The 25,006-nt window shown below is 37.0% G+C and overlaps 1 protein-coding gene across 1 annotated transcript; it reads left to right on the top strand.

Moving 5' to 3' along the window:
* Window positions 1-1,617: 1,617 nt before the first annotated feature.
* Window positions 1,618-22,210, top strand: LOC121407459 (zinc finger protein SNAI2-like). Its single transcript, XM_041598536.1, has 3 exons — window positions 1,618-2,352; window positions 18,455-19,253; window positions 19,620-22,210. Exons 1-3 carry the CDS (start codon window positions 2,253-2,255, stop codon window positions 19,888-19,890), a joined length of 1,170 nt encoding a protein of 389 aa, XP_041454470.1. The 5' UTR covers window positions 1,618-2,252; the 3' UTR covers window positions 19,891-22,210.
* The last annotated feature ends 2,796 nt before the right edge of the window (window positions 22,211-25,006 follow it).

The raw sequence follows: 25,006 nt of genomic DNA on the forward strand, positions 1-25,006 counted from the left end.
CAAAATTTTAGCCTATTAATAATACCAATATTTCGTGAAATTATTTTGGATATATTTTCAATATGATTTTTCCAAGAAAGTTTATTGTCAACTGTTATTCCAAGAAATTTGGTGTAAGGTACCATTTCTAATGGGGTATTATCAAATATAATGTTCATCGGTAACTTGTCTATGGAATTACTAAATAACATGTATTTTGTTTTGTTAAGGTTCAAAGATAATCGATTGGCTCTTATCCACTCAGTAACATTATTAAGTTCAGAATTAATAACATCAACTAAAGTTTGTGGATTCTGATGAGAAAAAAATAAGGTCGAATCATCTGCAAACAAGATAAGGGATAATATTTTGGATGATCTACAGAAATCATTTATATAAATTGTGAAAAGAAGTGGGCCCAATAAGCTACCCTGGGGGACTCCACAGTTAACATATTTCAAATTGGAGTTATGATCTTTAACAAACACGTATTGTTGTCTGTTAAGTAGGTAGCTCCTGAACCACTCCAAGGCCTTTCATCTCACAAAACTCACACAGCTGGGATAAATCACTCTCTAAACATTGTATCTTTTGTGCTTGTGACTCGGGAGTGGGAGTGGGTGTGGGTGTGGGTCTGTGGGAGTGTATGGGGGTAGAAACGTCAGTCATGGCACTTGACCGACAGCAGTATAGGTAGTCCTACGACAACGGGTAAAAGTTGTGTATCGTAGTCTCCTTTTCCAAAACCCTTCTTAATGATGTCTTCTCTCGTACAATCTTAGGTAAATCTTGATCTATTTTACATAGAATATAGTGCACCGTAACGTATAAGCTATCTTCTGGAGTAAATAATTTCATTGGGTCTCTTGTCTTAACTGTATCTCTTTATTTAACATTTGGACTTTTGCGATGCACATTTTTGTATGGCCACAACATTTTCAAAGAAACTACAGATGTTATTCAAACGTTTATTGTGTAAATTATTTTGTATAATTCTAAGTTAATTTCCTGAACATTGCCTTGTATTCTTATGATTTTATATCAAAAATGTGTTTTATTTTCATAATTTTAATTTGCAACGTCATGTTCTCAACATGTATATATATATATATATATATATACATATAAGCCTATTATCAATGATTTTACAATTAAAAGATTTAAATCTAATTGTTTACGTCATTTTTTGAGTTAAGTTAGTATTTTTACAGTGAGAGCAGAATAAAACCTTAGAACTGGTCACACCTTATCCTGAACAAATCTTAATCATCATGAAATGTGTAACTTTTAAGCAAGTTCGACCATCAGACGGTCTGGATAACATCAAGACCTTGTTAATTTTACGCACGAGCTGCGTCTTAACTGGTATATCAAGACAACCAATTCAACTCATCAGGATCACCGCCTGTCAAAATTACTTGACAGATAGGAGCAACCAATGAACGTGCATAGAAGACTTGCTACGGGCCGTTGGCTCCTTAAGCAGGGTTTTGATTGGTCGGCTGTACCGAGAGAGTGGCACGCGCGCTATTCTGATTGGCTGCGCCGCGAGAGGCATGGTAGTGCAGTGTGGGGTGTGTTCTCCGTAGGGGGAGATGCGGTGATGGCGATTCCAGTCACCAACCACACTGATGCGTGCTTTAGCTGGCCCATCCCACCCCAGAACTGGTATCAGGGACTTGCCTGGACTGTCGGTTCAAACGGATAATAACACTTGTTGCTGGGATGAATATATAAGGTGGATACGCAGTATATATAGGATCTAAACATCGCTTGGTGTCCAGTCTGGCCGGTTGTTGCCCATCTCTCCATCTCACCCTCCTCCTCTTCCAAGCGAAGCTTCATCATCAGCATCATCATCATCATCAACTTTCAACTCAACCTATATTTCACCTTTGATATTATGATTGTGTTGAATCATCTTACTTTACCCTTAACGCTATTGTGAGTCAGTGTGTGTCACTGGAGAAGACCACCACCATACTGCAACATCGACCCCGCATCACTTTCAAAGCAGGAGGAATCGTCATCATCTTACATTCGATATCATCCCTACCGTCAATATCCGAGTTGTATCACATATTGTTTATTCCATTTTTCATTCCAATCTCACTGACAGACTGAGGAGAAGAAAAAACTCTTTTGAAAAAGAAATCGTCATTAAATGTACTTATATGTTCAGTCGTTTAAAACATTGCATCATAGTTATTGAGTAAGAAGAAAGAGCACTATTCCTAATACTAGAACTGCAGCAACATCCAACCCGCATCATCATGCCTCGCTCTTTCCTAGTCCGCCGTGTCTCCCGGCCGAACAAGGAGAAGGCTGCAATGTGGGACTGCTTCGCCGCTTCTGCAGAAACAGCCATTCAAAGTAAGTTTTCATCTTTTATTTAATCATCGCCAGTAAAAACAAAAAAACAACTAGTTTTTAGTTAAATCAATTTTGACAGCAAGTTATGTTTATGACGCTTTGATTCTGTACTTTATACCCCTATACTCTGGAGTGCCCCATCTCAAATTCACAAGGAAAGTGGGATGTAACAAAACTAGATTTGTGAACTTTCTGGCTCCTTGAAAAGAATTTCGACGGTTAAGTTTCAAAATATGTTGTGGTAATTATATACATTGCTAAAACCATGACTTTTAGCCTAATTGAATTTCATTTTATTTGTCTCAGAACGACAAGTGTACTTTTCCAAGGAACAAAATCTCGTCTTCTAAATTTAGACCTGAAAAAAAATCTGAGATTGACAATATTAGGGAAGGTGATCTGGAAAGTTTCCCTCAATTATCGTCTAAAATGAACAAATTCACCTCCTAGTTCGGATTCATTTTCTTAATTCGATACCAAAATTCTTCTCGGTCCATCTGTCTTTAAAGTACAACAAAATTTTGTGCTAATTAAGGTTGAAAAACAATTTCTCCATCGGGAAGGCGATCAAGCGTAAAACGAGGTCTTCAACTTGCTCGTAACACGCTTCGTTTGTTGTACCGAGGATGGAAGGGACTCCTCTTACCCCCAGTTTATAGTTAGGTCTCCCGTTGATGAAGATGGTAAGTTGGTGAAAAGGACTCCCTGATGAGGATGGCCGAGTGGTCAAGCGTATCGCGGTCAATTTCATTGCTTCGATCAAATGGTCAGTCCTCTTCTGTTGACCCATGGGTCATGTGGGTTAGCCAACCAAATTTTGTTTGTCTTTTCACATGGCGCGCGACCGAAACTCCCTCCAGATAGGCCGTTGAAATACATGTGGGATTCCATTACCTTTTGAATTCAAACTCTACCAGATACTGGTAGAAAATGAAAAGAAACTTGAAGATTACAATAATAAAGGATAGCTCGAAGGTTTCCTTTTTTTGTTTGGTTAAACAATAAGTTAGGGGAGTGATGTGTTTTTAAATGCTGAAAACAATGTGATCGTTCATCTATTATCACCTGATTATTGCTGGTGACTTTGATATCTTTGAATCTACTGATTTACGATACTCGACCCAATGTTCGACGTATTATATTGTTTCTTCATTTGAAATCCATACTTATAATCATTGCAGATTTACCTGTCAAATGCAGTCAAAATGTTTTTGATAGGTATAATGACCTGATTATTTTGCACTGATATACATCATGATCTAAAAAATGATTTTTTTTTCGTACAGTTACAATAAGTTAATATTATTGAAATCAAAACAGAGCACCGAATAATTCGTTCGAATTTATGTCCATTTTCCTTTTTTTTCTTTTTTCAGTTTTATTATTAAGATACTCGCTTATCATAAACAAAATAATAGGGCCTGATACGAAGTGAATAAGTGAAATGAATTGACAATATTGTTTTGTTTACAAATCTCTATATCATCTTATCATAATATCTTCAGTGAGATGACTACGTTCTATTATTCATAACTGGTATTGATACATCAGATTATAAAACTTTGTTACTTCATGTTAGCTATTTACACGAACAGGTTGTACCTATTCATTGTAAAAAAAAACACTGACGCGCGGAGTTAGTCCTATAACCACTTGGCATCTCAGCTCATTGAGAACAACTGCCGGTAACTCGTACTATTTCTCCCATCCGATAAACAAAAGAAAAAAGGTCTAACTTTCTTAAACAATTTACTCCCAATGTCTTTCCTTACTCCTACCCATTTTCTCACTGTTTTTCAGACCGAGTATATACGAAAGCAAATTAACATCTCACGGTTCTAGAAATTCAAAGTTAATGGAACTAACGAGCGAATTAAGCATCGTTATGTTGTTAGGGTTGTTGTGCAGACGATCCGAGATCTTTCTCTGGGTTTTCATCCACTTTTTTCCCGCCAGATCCCACGGGGTTTCTTTACCGTGGTGATTTGGGTGAAACCACCTTTGTACTCGATTCTCTCGACTAAAGCCTTGTTTCGACTCGGCGGGGGCTTGTCTTTAGTGATATTTTGTTCAAGCTAATAGGCAAGTTATTTCCATGATTAACCGGCATTGCACTTTCGCGAAATTCCGACAGCTTTGCGTCATTATTTCTAGGTGGTGGTGGTGGTATAGTTTCTCTCCTGCTCCATTGTTTCATGAAAAAAAATCATTAAACTTAATTTCTTCTTAATAACTGCAAAGTACCCGATCCCAAGAATCACGTTTTACAAAAATTTAATTAGAGTCCAAGACCTGCTTCTTTATTTATAATATTATCACAAAGAACATTTGATTGACAAAAATGACAAATACAGATCTCAGCTAGTAAAACTTAAAAAAAAAATGAATTCGATCGTTATGCTTACATTGATTATCTATTACCTATTTTTGCTTATGAACTTACCATTACCCAGTTAAAGAAAAATCGTGACTTTTAACACAATAAGGATAACACGTGAGTCTCGATAAGCCGTCACTTCTCATTAATATCCTGTTAAAAGCTACGAAAAAGCCTCAAGAAATAGGCAAAGCTACCTCCTCGCAACACCCCTCATTTCTCTTCTTTTTCTTTTTCTCCCCTTGTTTATAGACCATGCTATTTGAATATGAAACAGGTGAAATGGAATGTCACACTTTCGGTCTAGATATTTCTGCCTTTTTTTTACTAGGATCTAGTTGATATCAAGTGATTTTTGACTGGGAATGTTATGTATTTGTGACCCGAGTTGAGGTCGTTTCCCTGGGGAGTCGAAGCCCCGACTTTGACCTGGACTGAAAGTGGCAGACCTCTGCTCCAAGCTAAGCGCACACTCCTTTAAATGTCAGAATTTTGCATCAGAGGTAAAAATAACTGTTACAAAAACGTGCCGAGTATCCATAAAACTGTGAAAACCTATCCATTTTATTCTCCTTTACAACTGCGGGCAAAAAATATTTAATTAGAAAGTATTTGTCCCCTTTAAAATATGAATCTAGAATATTGTCTTAAAATTAAGCTCCAGAAACACAATTTCCATTTTAATTCATTTTAATTCATCTCCATTATTTGCTTTTCGCCATTTTACGAACGTTCAATAATTTTTTTTTTTCGGAACTGTCATGTCTAAACCCGAACTCATGCCAGTGATAGACTGAGTAAAATGTATTGTAAATCGGCATAATCTTATAAAAGTGAAATATAAACCGACTATATATTCTATTCGAATGTATTATGAAATTGACCTCTTTGAGTTTCATTTTTTAGAATAAAATATTAAGTTCTATCCTTGTTTGATTTTTATATAGTTGCTCAAATCAACTTGTTGATGAACCGATCAGGCCTTTAATAACTTTATTAATTCAATATTTGCATTGTCTACGAATTTTTTTTCAAATCTTTTCTCTTTCTCTCTTCCTTCCTTCTCAAATCTTTCTCTAATCTACTCCTCCTCCTCTCCTCCTCTTTCTCCTTCTTCTTCTTCTTTCTTCTTCTTCTTTTTCTTCTTCTTCATCGTTATCATCATCTTCTTCTTCTTTATCTCCTTCATCTTCTTCTTCTCCATTATCCAATCAAGTTTACCCCCGTTTCATTGCACCCCTGAAGTCTCTTGTGAGCGCGAGTCATTGCCACTGTATGCAGGGCTTTCTTGGAAGAACTTTAAAATAGATAGCGGTCAAAGTGATTAAGAGCGCGAAGATGATACTCATATGGGTCGTTGCTGGTAGAAGGTGGTAGAGGCTTACAAGCGAGATAATAACGATTCGCCTGGGCTCTTAGCCAAGTCTTATGATGACGAGGATGATTATGATGATGATGATGAGTTCAATTGTCAGCATGACGTCTGCGTTGTTAATGGCAACCTCATCTTCATGAACAAGATGGCCACCAATATAAACGAACTTTAAGAAATCATCTCTTTTTCTTCCTTAATTGTATACAACTGCACTCTTAAAGTGAACACTTACTAATTTCATTTTAGATTGAAGTTTTATTTATGTTTGTAATATGGACGTTTGTATGGGAATGTCCAGTGAGCAGGACTACATATTTGAAATAAGGACATCTGAGTGCCCATTTAACAGATTTGACCAGTTTATCAGATATTTGAATAAAAAATAGTCATGAAATACCAGTAATCTCTCTAAATCACAACAGGCGATCAGATGGTCTTACGGCTACTAAATCCAGTCTGAGCCGATTGGCCGTCAAAATGTCGTCTTGTAAAGAACGCACATCGACCATAAACACATCGTTTAGACTATAAAATAATAACCATAAAGCTTCTCGAAATATTTATTTTCTAGAAAGGTTTGGATTAACCGTTCACTCGGCGCCCAAAGGAGTTTACGTCGATTTTTTTTCTCAAGTTGGTTATCCCTTCTTCCTTTTCTTCTCCCCCCCCTCTCTCTCTCTTCTTTCTCTGTCCTCTTATGGTCATGATCATTCATTCTCCTCTTCCTCCTCCTCCTTCTCCTCCTTTCATTCCTTCGGATGTTCATTGGGATCGGGCGTAAAGGAATTCACCACCGAGGGGGAAACGGGTAAAAATGCAGGAGCGGTATGCTCCCATTCGCTTTTCGATTCGGTTAAAATTCCTCTCCAAATCTATCTGCCGAAATCTAAAGCAAGTCTTGGGTTTGGATGGCACGCTACTGGGCTCACGCGACCAATAGAACAGGGTGCGTTCCAGGTATGGAGGGGGGGGGGGGGGGTCATTCTTTCATTTGGTTGGTGTGAACTGACACTTCAAACTTTCAATCTACCCTACAAAATGATATAAATTTCTTCTATATTTTTTTCTTGTAATTCCTTTCCTCATTTGGGCCGAAATATGCCAACTATACAGCGATGGGTTTTATTTAAATAATCCAGCATTTATCTTATTGACATCAGTTCAATCAATAATTCGTTTCGCTGGGGTTTGCTGATCTGTATTTGAACTTTTTTTCTATGAGATTTGTTTTATATGTAATCTTTTTAATCAATATCAATCATTTGACATCGACATTTCCACTGTCAAAATCCACAGTTGCTACCCGAGGTTTTTCTATTTAAGTTTATTAGGTTTAGTGTCCTAACATAGCATGGAACCTTTCTGTTTATTTATTTCTTTTTAATTTCGATGGGCTAGTGATAGTTTTTATCATCAATGCCCTATTTAAATGCTTCCTGGATGTTAAAAACCGACTCACAATCCTGTTAATATTTTGTTTTCTTTTAAACTAACGATAAAGAGTATAAGTTAGGTTTGGTAAAGAGACTAGGCGTAAGTAGATCGCAGGAGAGAGAAAAAACGGCCTGTTAGATTCCTGTGCAATCTCTCCCCGAACCGGGTGGCCGTGCTTATGACCATATTTGGGCATTTGGTCGCGTGGCAAAGTTGGCGAGGGCATCATCATCTTCTTCCACCACTGTGCTAACCCGCTCCTCATTTCTATTCGTCTCTCCCTCTTCCTCTTCCCCTCTCTCCATTTCTCTCTTCATCTTTCTATCTCTCGTTCTTACGATTTGTTTCTATTCTGTTTGTTTGTTTCTTTCTTTCTCTCTTTCTTTCTGGCCTTTTTAATTTCCATTCTTTTATCAGTATCTCCCTTTTCGTTCGTATATTTCCTTTTTTTCTTTCTTGGATACCCTACCGCCCAGACTTTTTTCTCTGTGTTTTCTTTTAATGTATATACAGTTTTCTTTTCCTATACTTTCTATTTACTTGTCTTTATAGTTCGCTTGCGTATCTGTCCCTTTCTTCGCCTTTTTGGTTCGTATTGCACTTCTTTCTATCTTTTCTCAGTTCTATATCTTGATATCGAATCAATATATTTTCACTCCCTGCTTAAACTCCACATCCATATCCCTGATTTACCAACGTTTTATCCCTCCTTTCATTTTCAAGAATTTCACTGGGTCTTTTTCCTAACTTTCATGAGTCTCCCATATCTGTTCTTTTGTAGATTTAACGCTTTACTTTTTTTAGTAACCAGTTTAATTTCATCATTTCGGTATTTGCTTTCATTTATACTTTGCTTTCGCCCGCAATCTTATTTGTTCATCCACCTCTGCAGTTTCGTTTTGATAGACACCAGTATATCCACGATTGTTTTAAATAAGAAATGAAAAGAGAAAGATACGTAAAAGGGGAAGGAAAAGTAGAAATAAAGAATGTAGAAAATATATGGATTGTTCGTATAACCGTACTTTTTTACGTTTAAAATCAATTTGTTATCATGAACAATAATAGGGGACTTTGCATCTTTCGAGGACATTTGCAAAGACAATCTTTCTCAAAACTTTTTTTTGGGAATTAATAAACAACAACATATCAATTATTCGCTTATTTACAATTTAATCTCACAATATACAATTTTAGTATATTTCTGTGATAATCGGAATGCATATGACATGTCTAACCAAGAAATATAAAATCTGTTTAAAGAATGAGCATAAATGAAAAGAAGGAGGTGTTTTGTCGAAGAAAAATTGGCGGGCGCCTCTAACGGTCGCGTGTTCGTAATTGTCGTTCACATGTTTGACGGTGTCTCTCGTTGCCACACCTGTGCTTTACCATCCTGTTGGGTCCATCATCAACCTACCTGTTTATTGTATCAGCCAGTTGAACTGTGATTTTATCATTTTAAATATGGCTACGTCAACAGCGAACAGCGAAAGTTTCGCACTTTCTTCTTACCGTGTATTTTTGATAGCTTCGTCTGCGAAGGATGACATTTGAACAGTCGATTCAAGTGATATCGATTCAAATGAAGGGAGGTTCCCAATCAAAACAGTCATACTGAATGGAACAACAAAGCAGCATTTGTTCTTTGGTAAACCATTGATTTACATTTGCCCCGCTCGACCCAGGTGGCCGAACCTTGCAGGAATCTATTCCATAAAAATACTGAAGTGCTTTACATTGAGCTGTAGTCAGGGGTATCTGATCTACCAGAAGTGAGCGCTGTACTAGAATCCAATATCGTTATCCTTACTATAAAGAAAAGCTGCTCATACTGATCAATTAGTTACTTTTTCTCGACTGATATAGTGGATTGTACTGTTCACCTTGCCAAGCTACATGCAGTTGCACACGGAATATCCAGCATGTGAGGCAATGGCTAGGGGGATTGAACGTTTTCCGAAAGGGGATCCACTTTGAGGGGGTCAAAATACTCTGGTAGCGGTGAATCCTTTTGTTTTGTTGTCCCACATCAGCTATCAAATCCCCTTTCATGAAAACCGACCCGACCTATCTTTCTCCACTCACTCTTTACTCTGCTCTATTTCCGTACGGTATTTAACCGATCCAATGCCGCATCACGCTCCATCTACCACTTTATATCCACCCTTTTCATCGCTTTTCTCTCTTTTTTTCTGGGAGGGGAGGGGGAGAGGATTGGATGAAGACGTACATGAACGAGAGCAGGTTTCATACCTTAAATATCTCCCCCAAATTGGGGTCAGAGCTCCTGAAACTATAAAGACCAAAAGGTATTGATACACGAAGCTTAGCCTTCTGGGAATGCCATTTCGTCAACACTTTGGCAAAAGGTAGATTTAAAAGGGTGAAGCCACATCTGAGCAGGCATGAAAGCTTCTTGATACAAGCTACAAGGCTTTGTCATTGTTCTAACTCTTCCAATAAAGTATTATGGAAAAACTGACACATGTTTTCTTTGTTGATTTATCAGCAGTGGCCGAAAATTATGATTTAATTCATACAAGTTCAATATCAATATCAATTGCTGATTATTTTACGACCCTCATGAAATGAGCGGTGTATGAAATTGATACATGAATTTTGGTGAGTCAATCAATTCTCATTTGATATTAATCGTCATCACTACCTTTCACTTCTCCGAAGGAATCCTCTTGGCTCCATATCCATTCTTGAAGAACCATGAAAAGAGTGAATCATGAAGGGACTGCATGTTTGGTCAATGACGTATTGAGAGGGCAGAAACAGAAACAGAAAGTCAATACATAACTGCTACAAGTTGCTTAACACTTCGCTAACGAAGTTCTTCTTTTAACTCTCAATCTATCTTCCCCTTTCTGGTCTACCCCCATCCCTTGTGTCCTTCGTGGCTCCTTCGTTCTCCTCTAGAAAATTTTGCAGTAGTAACGCAGTATTCAAATTATATTCGGGGTGGGATCAAGAGCCACATTTTGTCCCCCCCCCCCTATTCCGTATGACCATGCTGTGACATTTCATAATATTTGACATAAACTATAAAATATTATCGTTCTTTTGGGGCAGTTTAGTTTAAAACAAAAGAGAATGATGACGACTCCATTTTCTTACTCCAATATTTTTTGTAGATGGTGCTATTGAACGAATAGGGATGAGGAATGGATGTTGCGCCCCACCTCCCTAGGTTGCGTTATTAAGATAATGCCACCTGGTTATCGGAGTAAGCCCCTATTTCTTTTTAATGCCTGTAGTGGGAGATACCATCCTAGATAAAAGGAAGATAGTGAATTAAATTAAGATGGTGAGGGGAGGTAACGCCATATGACAACTGTCAGTCGCGTGGGTGCTGTAATTACGTTATGAAGAGAGATAAAGACATGTATGACGCTAGGGGTCAAACGCAAACGCATCCCGAATTCGTTGTAATCCCCCCCCCCCCCGAAAAAATGGGAAAAAAGAAATATGAAGTAATAATAACGACACCAACAATAATAATAATAATAATAATAACAATAATAACATACATTTTTTAAATTTAACAATAGAAGAATATAATAACGAAAATAAAAACTAACAAGGATGGAAATAAAAAAATCAACTGTTGAAGTTGTGTTATTATTATTATACTGAAGTCTTCAATTATTGTGATAAGTTTAGGGTTAGTATATTGAAGCGTATTCATCCAGTAACCATGGTAACGAATCCAGGTCCGCTTCTGGCATTATATTACTGACGTCCAAATCTCTTCAAAGAATCATGTATAATCGTTTGAAAAATTCGAACAGGTTTAAGTTGTCAGCTTGGTGAAAGTGGCCATCCCGCGTAACGCTCCCCCCTACACGCGACCACAGTGAGCCCTGCCGACACGCGCGTGCCGCTAACGACCTCCACTGTCACATAACTCCCGCGGTGAGATAAATATACCTAAACTTGTTTAAAAGGAGAAAATGAAAATTATACGAGGATGAGAGGGGTTGGGGTCCTTTTGTTTTAATTTAATAACATGATTATGTTTGGCATGACCACCTACAAACCTCCGGTCAGTTAAAAAAAACCGATCAAAATCTGTTTTATCGAGATTTTTGGCCCTATACACTTAACGCGATAGATTTTTAAAGTATAATATTCACTTAATTGTATTTTATTCTTATTTGTATACTCCATTAATCATAATTCATTCAACATTAAATAAAATATGAACGGAGTAACATATAACCACTATTCAGAAAAGCATTTGGGACGAAAGTAATGGTACGTCTAAACTTAAAGTTTATTTCAAAATAGTTGAAACAACCATTAATGACGCATGAAAATATTTTCCGTTGGACAAGTTGGATGAAATCATAAAAAAAAACAGAACAATAATCTCACTGAATAGCGTGTCTGGAAAACATTGCAGAGAGGGACATAAACTTTTCAAGAATGTTTTTAGTTAATCAAAATTCTGTCAGGGGGCACTCTCCCCCATCCCCCTTGTGGGTACGTGAGCGCCTACGTTAAAATTTGATAGATTAGATAAAAAGCGAAATAAAAGTGAAAGCCTTAAAGTAATAATGAGGCTATTTCTTTTTTTTCAAAAAACCTGCCCCCCCCTTCAGGTACGCGAATGCCTACGCTAAAAATTGGAGAGATAAACTAAAAGCGAAATGAAAAGCCCTTTTACTACCACAGAGGCTACTACTGAATGAAAGTCTGTCTGAAAACCTGACTACCACCTGTGATGCTACGCGTCAGGTCGAATTGAGTTGAAGAGGAGGGTAAAAAAAAGAGAAAACGAGGAAAATTATGAATGGAACTGAAAGTCCATTGTGACCCCTACGGTATACGAAAAGAGTCGGGCTAAATTGGAAGGTCATAATGTCATGTGTGTCAAGCTAATCAGGCACACGTCAAATACAAATTGAGGAGTGACGTTTGGATGCCCGGTCCGTGTGTAATCTGTATGAAGTTTCTTGGTTTTAGGCGTCGCTTGATGTTCAGTCCCCTTTTTTTAAACATAGGTTGTGGATCGAGAGGTTAGTAGGACAGGGATTTAATGATTATAATTATATTCATGTAATTATTGATATAATTAATACAATGTGATAATTTGTGCAGCAAAACGTGGAAAATGCTTACCAAGATCGTGACAAGTATGGGTGATAAACAAAATGTTTTTTTTTTTTTATAGTAAATGTGATGATACGATAATGTGCTTAAAAGCTCAATTGATGGGGGAAAAGACCATACCCCCGGCAAAGGACACTAAACAACGTTCTGACAAGTTTTTTCCGCACCATACCGATACAAGTTAAATTCCCAGACCCCATCATAAGTTGACGTTCCTCTAAAGGCTAAGATTTAATAAAGACAAATCAGAGCCTTCTCGATGAAGAGAAGGATCTCCTTCTGATTATAAGACCTTTTAGTTATTCAAATACAAATAGGATGAGACAGATCAGTTTATACCAATTAGCCGATCTTCGTCCGATGGGGGTAACCGTGTACCCCTGTCGTTTACCCACGATCCCCAAACTTCTCGATGTCAATCCCTGATGATGTTTCATAGAAATATTATGCCACCAATAATCCACCAGAGACAACGATTCACCCCCTTTTCTCTTTCTTCTCTCTTCTATCTTTCCTTCCCCTGTCTACACCCCTCCTTCTTTCTCTTATTTCCCTTTTGTTCTCTTCTACGTCAATGTCAGGGGGTTCTTGAACGAAGACGCTGGTTACTTGCAGTTTTAAATACCTCCTCTTTTGATTGTTTTTATTCTGTTCTCGTGACCCTGTAAATCTTTGTCATGTGGGCACTGTTTGTGTGCAGAGGCTCAGCAAAGTTCTGACCTCCACTTTGAGGTCATCCGATCGAATCTTGACCTTAAACAAATTTATTTCTAAAGGAATACTTTTTTTCCCCATTTAGCACGAAAAATGCAAATAATAAGAATAACATGCAGATACTTTAGAAAAGTAGTAACTAGAAGTCAGTCAGGGTGTGCAAACTTTCACCTCCTTAAAACCGATGTCGTATTTGATTACTCGCTTTCTTTTAATTAGTCGATGTCAAATGCAATAGCCAAGATCTGCATTCATCACTTAAAGGTCACGCAGAAATGTTATCAATCGGATCAAATAAATATCATCGAGTATTTTTAGAATGTTCATCAACTAAGAAGAGGAGAGATTTAGATCTTCTAAGAGTGTCCCGTTTCATACCCGCTGCTGACATTAAAAACATTGTGAGGGAGGGCGACTGGTAGATCGCTGCACAGTCGATGGTCACAAAAAATAAAAGGAAAGCTTGAAGACGTTGTTAATGTGAAATGAAAAACCGTCTTTCCGTCGCAATGTTAAAGATGATATCTGCGAAGTAAATGTGACATGATCTGTACATCAGCGTCTGTCAAACAGTCCTCGCTTTTTTTTATTTTCATCCTTTCGGTTTCGGCTTTCTTTTTTAGAAGGGGATGATAAAAAGCAGTCATACTTCGGCATCAGTCAATTTGTGAGCGTCTGCTGCTTGGGTCGGGAGAAGACGGAGAACGAAAGTACTTGAAAGGGAAAGAAAAATGAAGAGGGGGAGTCGAGAAGAGAAAAAGAGTGAAGGTATGGTGTGTGTTTTAGAGGCACGTGGGTCGGGAGCAAGCATGACCATATATGGATACAACCGGCGCGCGCCAGTGGTGGCTAAAAACTTGTCTTGATTGAGGTCTGTTACATGAAGGCCCACTTGATTCTCCTGCCTCTTGTCTGCCCCCAAATATTTCAGCACGAGCCCTCTTCATCGACAGTCATCTTTTTACCACTCTACCACCGCATCGCTCGTGTTGTTATTTCATCCAATCAATCCTTTAAGGATACCTAAAAACCGCTAACCCGTTTTCTTTTTTTTTTTCTGGGCAGCATCTCTGACTGACTATCCATTTTCAACAACTTGGTCTTTGTTGAGTCCCAGAAAGGCATCGGAAATGTTTCATTAAGGCCATGCTTATTAGACATGTGTGGTTGATGAGTTTTGCGGACGGGCGGGCTCGTTCGGTAACAGTTGCTAATAAAATAGACACGTTTGGAAGTTCGAGGGGAGAATTAAGTAGAATGCCGGATGTTTAATTTTGACACATTCTTGCGTATACAATTTGCCGTTTGTCCCCCGCTTAACCTTGGCTACATGTGTATGAAAATATGAAAAACAAGTTTTTTATTTTGACGCAAATGAATCGCCCCCCGCACGTGCCATTAACAAGAGAGTATGCACTTTGTGACTTCTCTCGTCGTCACCTTCATTTAAAGTTCAAATTGAGTCCACACTGTACTTAATTGACACAGTCTGAATTTTAAAAAGTGGAAATCAAATAAAGTATAGTACTTTAAACTTTCGTTTTGTCATTAATATGATTAATTTTGATAAATGTTATTAATATTACTATTCTTATATACTTTCCTAAATCCTTGTTTTTTATATTGATATTTCTTAAACAGCGTATTCTTTCGTTAAGATATCTTTCCGACAAACCCATATCCCTGCTCGCTGAACTGATTTGTGGAATCAAATTGGAATGTCATAGCATTCAGATGCACAGAAAGTAGATATATGATTCTCATTTCTTCTAATTTTACTGTCTCCGAGTCTAGTCAGGTGGAAGACAGGCGTGATGGTGGAGTCTAGCATCTGACCTAATCATTCAAGTTTCTAACCAAAATGCATCTATGGTAGCGTGTAACGACAAAAGAAAAATGTGGTGTGGTACATTAGGTGAGGGATGGTCGAAATGGATTGGTCCTAATGTTCCGCACTCTCTGTTTTCGTTATAATATTTTCATCGTCGGATTTAATTTGACCATCGTACTTTCTTGGCAGAGTTTATGATCTTGGCTACGTTTATTAATATCTTTATTTATTCGATTAAACGGAAGAATATGTAGAATATTTGGTTATATATATATATAAATAATCAAGATGATATAATCCGCAAGGTACATCAATAACAACAACAACATAGCAAGTCTCAAATTCACTTCAAAATTAGTCGATCATCGGCACAATAGTGTACCCCAGATTTTTTTTTCTTCAAATTTCTGCTTTCGACTTTGGAGCTTTGTAAAGCTACAGTCACAGCAACAGAACCGACTCCGATCCAAACTAGATAACGCAATCGTTTGATTGGTTTGGAGTCGGTATCGTCGGTGTGACTAAAGCATTACAAGTGTTGTCTAGTCATAGCCACCAGTTATCTAGTCGGCATGCATCAGTTGGTTGGCTGATGTCCAGTGAGCAAGCGTGACAAGTTGGTTTGCTCTCGTTGCTATGCCGTCTGACTGGATGGTGATGATAATGATGATGAAGGGTATAGAGGCCAGCGATAGGTTACATCATTGTACATACGTGGTAGAAGCCATGTTTGTTACTAATCCTGTTAAAGAGATGCACAAACGGGGGCAGGGCATTTGAATAACATACGCTGGTGACATTATTACCTCTCCGGAACAATTACATGAAATGAAGGCTAAATAATAAAAGCGATTCAATGTTTCATAGCTCAACTTCATGAGTCCTTGTGCCTATTTTGTAATCGTGATCGAATTTTCGTTAGGATATTATTTCTCTCAATGCGAAAATACAAGAAAGTAAATATTTAAAAAGCTGACAACCGAAATTGTACATTAATCAGTCATTTGATTACGCAATCACCAGAACTTAAGGGTCTGAAGATAGACAAAAAAATGTGCTGAAGATGTTTTGTATTTGGGGTAATGAAACAGTCTTGTCTGTTCAGCTATAGGCCCCCTCTATCTGGCCTCATCTTTCTCGCAATCAATCAAGAAAACAGCTGTTCGTCAGCGTACTACTTCCACCATCACCACCTACAAACAAACGTAATTTCAACGGCTATTTACATGTAACATCGTGGAGGTACAGTATAAATGATATACAGGCATATTGTGGAGAGTATTTGGGGAACATGGCTACAGAATATTCTAAATAAATGGAATTAAGAGCGCAAATTGAAGTCGCAATAACACAAACGTTGTCAGCCCCCATTTTTTTTCCTTCTAGAAATCAGAGCGTGATGATAATTTACAAAAATATTCGTAATAAATAATATTGTGGATGTATAATTCCATTCTCTGCGATCGTTTTAATGTATACAGGACTCAATATTGACATTAACGACTATGAAGATTTCTGTTGTGGTGGTTGACGAAATTTCAGAAAAAACAATCGATTCTTATTTTTTCATTTGTGATTACTAATGTTATGATATTTCGTTGGCAATCTTCTGACCACCAGCCAATTAAAGAATTATGACTTGGTTACATCAGACAGCTTCGCCATTTTGTAGTGATGGAGTAATTAAAGATGGGTCTCCTCCCGAAGGATTTATTTATCGATACCCATTTCAGATTGAAGGCACACGAATGAAAATCAAAATCCTTTGTAATAAACTCAACAGCATAACAATGTAGGATGTATCTCAAGATCAAGATTCTATTAGAACCATCAGCGGGGTCAGATGATTTGCACTATTCCTTCGCAACTTCACTTAAAAAAAAGGAGGAGAAGTGTGAGGATGACTGAAGATGAAAATAATAGTCGCGTGGCAGAGAGAGGTTGGCTAGACAGGCGGCATGCTGTAAGGCACGGGACTGGGAGGTTGCTTATTTCATAGCCACCATGACGCACACAGCGCCTGCCCCAGGAGAGAGTACCACTATCTATTTGACACAGCCAATCAGGACGCGCGTCCTCTCTTCTTCTGCTCGCTTTCATCTCTCCTCCGCTGCGATGGAATGTCGACTATTTTTTTTATTCAACCCTGATGCTGCTATTGCTTTTAGCTCATCCAAGTTTTTACCCCCCCCCCCACTCTCGCTCTACCCCCCCCCCCCCCCTTCTCCCTCTCTCTCCCTCCCTGCCCTTTCTTTCTTTGTCATATGACCCCAGAGTTCATGGAGTTGGTGAGTTTGTTTTCTAGGTGCGGTGTATTCTGATTGATGTGCAACGGCATGCCCGTGACAGCTGGCACGCGAGCTTGATTAACATGCGCACTATGTATCCTTCTTCTCCCCACTCGTTGGTTAGTCTACTGCCGCCCACGAAACGTCCCAACTCCTAAAATGAAATCGATGATAATCTGCTCTTTTACTTGTTTTATTTTTATGATGCAGTACCCTTTGTCAATCACATTTTCTACCTTTTTGACACACGCAAAGGGTAATAAGATTAATTCGATCGTATATTGTGTTTTACGTTAACTGGAAAAATCCCAAAAGACTGTGTTGAAACATTGTAGAAAATATTTGACAAATATTATTCATGATTTATAGCTCAAGATACTTCAACTATTTTGTGTAGTGCTTTTATTTCGCTAATAACCTCTTTGGTATTTCAACCGTCGCTAGTGATTTATAAACTTGTACTTTTTTACCATTTTCCAATTAAAATCAGAGTGTGCAAACGTCACAGGTTTCAATGAAATCCTTTTTTTTCATTCATTTTTGGGTTTTACACCAAGCTGTATATCTGCCCTGTAAAATGCGATCAAGTTTTGGTGGAATCCTTTTGTTTTTGTTATCATAACATGAGGGTGACGATGCCAATGCTCTGAACCTCGACATCCTGGCCAATCTGTCAGACGTTCCTTATCAGCATCAAACAGACATTTTCAAAAGAAAACGTGTCATATTTTTTTCTTGAAATGAATATAAGAGTTAGTTTATTTTGCAATAGAATTCATGGAATGTAACTTTCATATCACTCTGCTGGCAGAGTCTCTTGGTGTAATCATGTTCAAAACCACGTGGGGTTAGAAATGAAAACAAAGGGACCTCGTTATCACCTCGAATCTACTGATGTTCTTTTTTTTCAGTTTTGACATGTAGTTTAACTTGTTTATGTATTTTTTTTTCATTCAAAGGTTACTATGGCTACTCCAGCGTCATTCAAATTCCATCTGCGAGGTCCGTTGTCTCGGCGACCTCACCGCGCAATCGACCTTTCCACTTCCATACAACATCTCACCCTACTCAAGTTGGCAGCAAGGCTAAGCAACGCAGAGGGCGCCCTAGGAGTGAAGCGTCCGCGGACAAGAAGAAACAGAGGATTCAACAAGTGACAACCCTTAACATCCCGTCCACGGAAGGGCTTCTCAAGACCATGGACTCCTCACACAGCGGACTTTTTATTCTATCTACACTTGCTGAGAAGCTTGACAGCTCGGACAAACAATACTACGACCAATCTCAAGCTCTCTTCTACCCTAATGATATCAGTGGACTTCTAAATCAAACCCATATTCGTCAAGCCAACGCAACTCTCAATTATGGTTCCATCGTAGGTAATGCTCAACCCGCTGAAGGGTCTGTACCTTCTCGCAATGACCGCGCCACTACTCCCTCAAGTCCCATCAAGGCAACTTCACCATCTAGTATGGTCGTGCCCCAAACCTCATCAGAAAGCTCGCCAATCACACATTTCAACAGTCAACCTGGCAGTCCGACGTCGGCAGAATCGAAACCGATGGCGGTGTCGCCTTTGAACGGGGCAATGATGCCCGGCGGTCATTCGTGCCCTGAGTGTGGTAAGAGCTACAGCACTTCGAGTAACCTGGCCAGGCATAGACAGACACACAGAAGCGTTACAGACCAGAAGGCAAGGAAGTGTCCACACTGTGACAAGGTCTACGTCTCAATGCCTGCACTCAGTATGCACATTAGGTGAGACTATAACCTTTTAGCTTTACATTGCATTCTGATGTCTCAATTTAAAAGGGAACGAAATGATAAGAAAAATCATAGAATTAAAAGTGCCCATTCAAAGCATGATTTTTTTAATTTAAGAAATATTACACTTAGCTTTGAAAATAAGATAGAAATGGCGTATTTGTTTTTGGAGACAATTTGATCATTCAGGGAAAATTTTCAAACTTCTTTTATACTTGAATATATTAATTAAATTGTATTACTTTCATCATCATTATTATCTATTACAGTTGTCAGTCTAAAAATATAAAAGATTCGGTACCAAAATAAAATGAAACACAGTAAATTAATATATATGTTTTCTTCTCATAACTTTTGCAGGACACACAAACTTGGATGTAAATGCCACATTTGTGGAAAGTGTTTCAGCCGTCCTTGGCTTCTTCAAGGTCATATCCGTACCCATACAGGAGAGCGTCCTTTCGCCTGTCCACAGTGTGGTAAAGCCTTCGCTGACAAATCAAACCTGCGCGCGCACATTCAGACACACTCCACCGTCAAACCGTACGTCTGTCAAAAGTGCAACAAGGCTTTCGCGCTCAAAAGTTATCTCTACAAACATGTCGAGTCCGCGTGCTACAGGACCACTTAGAGAACTATTTCAAAACATTTCTTGATCGTCTGTCTATTTATGGAATATCTGATGTATGTTTATTTATTGATGATGCAAGTATGCTTCTTGTGGACGTAGGAGTTTCAACGATTATTTTTTTTAATCAGTTATCATTTTGTTGTTTATTGCTCTTTGAAGACAATCTTGTTGCGTTACGGGAGCAGAATTATATAAATCGTTTCAATAGTCAGTGCCTTATGAATTACATCGTTTTAGAAGTGCCTTCAAATAACTTAAAGATCACCAATTTACGCCTTATAAATCATACTTTAACCTTGACTTAAATGTAGCCTTAACACGATCATATGTACTCGCAACTGATTTATACAATATTGCCTTAAATTGAGTGATAGGCTTATTTTTAATTATAGATATCACTTTTTTTTCAAATTTGTATGATGAAAGGAACACAAAAATGTATTGCAAAATAAAATGAAAAGAACGTGGTATGTATTATTCTTTTCTTTTCTATATTGATGCACAAGTAACATTACTATCAAAATTCGATGTTAAAAATGCATTTATGAATCTAAGATAAAAAGAAAACCATGTATGCTGAAGAATGAAACTTAGATAAAGATTCCGCCATAATCGCATTTTCACTTTGCTTGATTTAACAATTCTATTTTCATTATATGAATGATTTAATGTCTTCCTATCATGGTTCTAATCTCTTAATCAACGCCTTAAAAAATATGTAGGGTCAGTTCTGTGCTTTCAATATCTTTTTTCAATAAGAATCATATATAACGGTTTTTTTACCTAACATATCTAGAGAATGCAATTTCGAATTACGTATCAGCTCATGGCCTTATTAATATACTCCCTTCCCTAAAATGCGTATTTTTTAAACATTATTACATTAATGTTATGTGTTAAACCGTTGATATGTTTTATTTTTATTTTTAATAAGTCATTTCCATTAATTCAGTGACGTTCCTATTCATGAGTAACTTTCCTTTGCAAAAGTATATTTTTGCAATAAACTACTGAGCTCTTTTGTACAGATTTCCTTTGTAAATATATATATACCTATTTATAACGATGTGGTAAACATTACATGATAATACTGAACGATTGTTGTAAATATATAAGACTTATACAATACGAGATAGAATAGATTGTGATTTATTTGAATGTGAGGAATTTACGCAATATCTTATTGTGGGTGTAGTATATATTATTTCTAATGTGAATCTTCAATGTTGTTGCATAATATTGTCTGATTTACAGCGATAAGTGCCAACATGTAACTTGCCGGCAAAGGTGCCTTATTTTGTAAATTCGTTTTGTAGATTAGCTTTTGAATAATGTACAGATTTTATGTGTTGAAAACGTGATAGCTTTTTGAAATTATATATTTTTGGTATGTTTAACGTTGCAGTCGCAACTAAATACCAACTCTAGTCCAATTGATGATATACCATTGAAAATAACGTAGTTTTCATCAGGCTGGAATCAGTACGGAATCAGATTCAACGTAAATTTGTATTGATGCCAAGTGCCACGGGAGCAAGCAAAGACAACTTTTAAAGAGCACAAAATAATTTCGAAAAACTTGAAGGAAAAGATGATTTTCAGGAAGACTTATTACAATGTAAAATCCACAATTTCTACAACAAGTTTTACTAAAAGCCAAACGGAAGACAAATAAATGTCTATTTGAATTGAGTTGAAACCAATTAAATGATTTCAGTAGCTTGAATCCGTTGCAATTTTGTTATCCTAACAAGTTTTATGACAGTGGTCCCATGGTCTTGGGTATTGTTGCCCAAAAAATGATGGCAACAAGGCTCAACATCCAATCAAACATGTCGAAATGAAAGATGTCAAAGTTACAGTAGTAATGATTTTCATGCAACGAGCTCCAACCCAGATCGACTGCAATTCTCTGGTTATGAGATTTGTATTTTAACATTGTATAACGTTCTGTCAAAATGGTAAATAACACTTGGTGCATAACAAGTTTCTAGATAAACCGAAATTGTAATTAACAGGTCAGTTGATAACCCGGTATGATTTTTTTTTAACCTTTAATCAGGCAAAATTCATAAAACGAAACCGAAGAGTAGGCTGCATAACGGCATTGTTTAGAATTCAATATTAACTGTAACTATTTCATTTGAACTTTGTAAATCTGAATTTATCGTTCCTTAACTATTGTGAGATCGATAAACGTGACAGAATGAGAGTGTGTTTATTTATATACAATTATGTAAAGAACGACTAAGCTTTAATTTGTTGATATTGATTTTGTTGACTACGTGATTTTCTATGTGAAATAAAAAATAGAACTATGATACATGAAAAAAAAAACGTTTGGATGAATTATTTACCCCCATTCTGATTGGTAAAGGGGAATGAAACCCTTATAATAAGTGGGCTCGTATGGAAAGAGAAAAATCAAAGTATAAGATCAAAGAAAGTTTGAGAAAAATCGATCAAATAATGAGAAAGTTATGAGCATTGGAATATTGCGATCACTAATGCTATGGAGATCCTCCCATTGCCAATGCAACACAGATGTGTGATGTCCAATGGGTTGGACGTATTGTACCGGCCGTCACCGTCGCCCTCTACGGTTTCGACCACACCACCCCCACTCCCTTTCACTCTTGACCGGGTATTGGTGGCCATATCACCCCTTAGCAGAAAATAAGATGTTTAATATTTTCAGGATAGTCCGAGCGGTAAGACAGTTAAAAAGGGTGAGGTGGAGGGGAGAGATGAAGAGAGAAAAATAGATGGAAATATGAAAGGAGGTGGTGTTTGTGATAAATGATTTTTGTTCGTTTCAATCAAAGTATATGATTTTAGAATTACAGGCAATGGAACACTTAAGAAGACACAATGGTTTGGAGACAAGATTTCAGGTTCAACAAGAAAAAAAAACAAAAATTATAATTTTAATAATTCATCATTCTGTACATCAAACAATTATTTCGCCACTGTTACAAATTGTTATTTCAGATTTATGTATTATCATTAATCAACTCTAATACATGTATTTCATTCTTTATTAATTCTTTAAGATAGGGGACTAATATTTCTATATTTCAAATAAACTTGATAATAAATATCGTTGTTGGTGATTAATCAATAGTTCAATATTCGAATGATTTATTCGGGTATATTCCTAGTTGTTAAAAAGTACTTGGGAATTAGTTAATTACCTAATTTGTTTAGGCAATAATAAAGAAACAAGAGTTCCGTCTGGCTAGTTTGAGTTGAGTTGTGTACAAAGGTACGTTGGCCAGTTTAAGTAGTTGGGGCCGTGTCAGAAACTAGTCTGCCCCGAATTATGAAAATTCACTTCTATATATGCGCTCAATGCGTACGTGGGGGAAAGCCTATGCGCGTAGCCGCAGTGCGATGCTGTACAGGAGAGCGGCGCGCCTATAGAACCAACGGACCTCGAAAGTTACAAAATCCAATTAAAATGCTTATTTATACAAAAATTGTAACTGCTATAGTAATAAAAACATAGCAAAAGTTTGCATTATTATTTTATACAATGTAATAAGACATTTTTATTTCAATCTCTTATTTGTAAAGACATTTAATTATAATAAACAATTATTTAAAGAACAATATGAGGATCCGTAGTCATCTTTCTTAGTTTGCGCGTGCGCTGTTTGAACTAACAATCCGATCCTAAGTTAACGGCAAAAGAAGTGTAATTTCAACTATTTCGACCTCTTAAGTAATCACAAGTGAGGGATAGCATAATGAAGGTAAGTAATTTGTTCTCATTTCTGATACTATACATTTATCATAGGCACATATATTTTATAATAATTCTTTTTGAAGTATTTTTTTACGATTTATAGTTAGATTATGTGAACCGGAATGGCGCGTCGTTCCGCGTCCGCTTTGTTTACATATAAGAGTGTTCATACAGTGTTTCCAAAACCAAGCCTTTTTGCACTAAGCAAACACGGCTGAATAAATTATACACATAATCCAGACCATAGTTCGTGTTCATACTCCAGACATAAAGATAAAGAATCTCAATTTGGTTACCTTGAAAATATAACTTACAAAGTGAAACTGGTATAGCACAATAGTGAATTACTCGAGTGAGCAGGAAGAGAAAGAGAGAGGGAGACAGACAAGATAAAAAGGTAAATAGAAGTAGAGATATAGAGGGACTCGAGTTGATTCTTAATATAAAATTAGGTAAACTTAAAATCCTAGTTTGAATCAGGGAGAGGCCCGTTACAGTATTTCCAGTTCAGTGGTGATGTCACATGTGAACAACTTTCCCTGTGAGGGACTATAAAATACCCATAAAAAGTATTTTTGGCTCTTTCTTATAGTGATACAAACTATTTATCAATAATGTATTCTCTAAAAATTCTAATCACATGCCCTTTTAATAAAAGAATACATGATCTACTGATAGATGTGATAAAAGAGAGAGTTTACGTAAAATATATAGACAAGTATTGGGAAAGTTGTTCACAAGTGGCATCACACATCTTTGTCGCATTGCCAACTGGAGGATCTACATTATGATAATTATCTAAACTTCAGCTTCAAATGCTCATAAAATTCTTATCTTTAATTCAATTTCTCTCAAACTTTTGTTGATCTGTTTCTTTGATTTTTCTGTTTTAAAACAGGCTATCTTGTACAAGGTTTCATTTTCCTTTAAAGTTAAACACTTTCTCAAGTAAGGAATCGGATATCCGACCAAACATTGAGTTTGATTATTTTTGGAGGTGAAATTAAGACGTTTTGTCAGATATCCACCAATTTTGACAAGCATTTCACTAATTGGCCCATTTTCGAAGCGAAATATCGAACTCAGTGTTTATAGTCATAAACCAGATCCAGAGGTTAATTTGAATTTATTTCGTTTTATTTGCACCTATAATATAGCACTTACACATCAGTTATATCAATACTTAGTTCAAATATCAATTGCATACTACAAAAGATGGAAAAATGAGAAAATTGATTGCGTTACTATATTATTGCTACTTTTTTTCTTCATAAATAGAACAGAAGATAACTTCAAGTCGAAACAGAATAAATTCAGGAGACCGCCCTCTTATGTTGAAAACTTTGCATTGATAACGGCATTGATTGA

This window comes from Lytechinus variegatus, chromosome 2 (genome assembly GCF_018143015.1).
Source record: "Lytechinus variegatus isolate NC3 chromosome 2, Lvar_3.0, whole genome shotgun sequence".
Classification (NCBI taxonomy): Eukaryota; Metazoa; Echinodermata; class Echinoidea; order Temnopleuroida; family Toxopneustidae; genus Lytechinus; species Lytechinus variegatus.

Excerpts from the sequence above, each read along its gene's own strand:
- LOC121407459 (XM_041598536.1), top strand. The coding sequence starts at position 2,253 with ATGCCTCGCTCTTTCCTAGTCCGCCGTGTCTCCCGGCCGAACAAGGAG. Across the intron at positions 2,353-18,454 it reads TGCAGAAACAGCCATTCAAA|GTTACTATGGCTACTCCAGC; the intron begins GTAAGTTTTCAT and ends TTTCATTCAAAG. Across the intron at positions 19,254-19,619 it reads GCACTCAGTATGCACATTAG|GACACACAAACTTGGATGTA; the intron begins GTGAGACTATAA and ends TAACTTTTGCAG.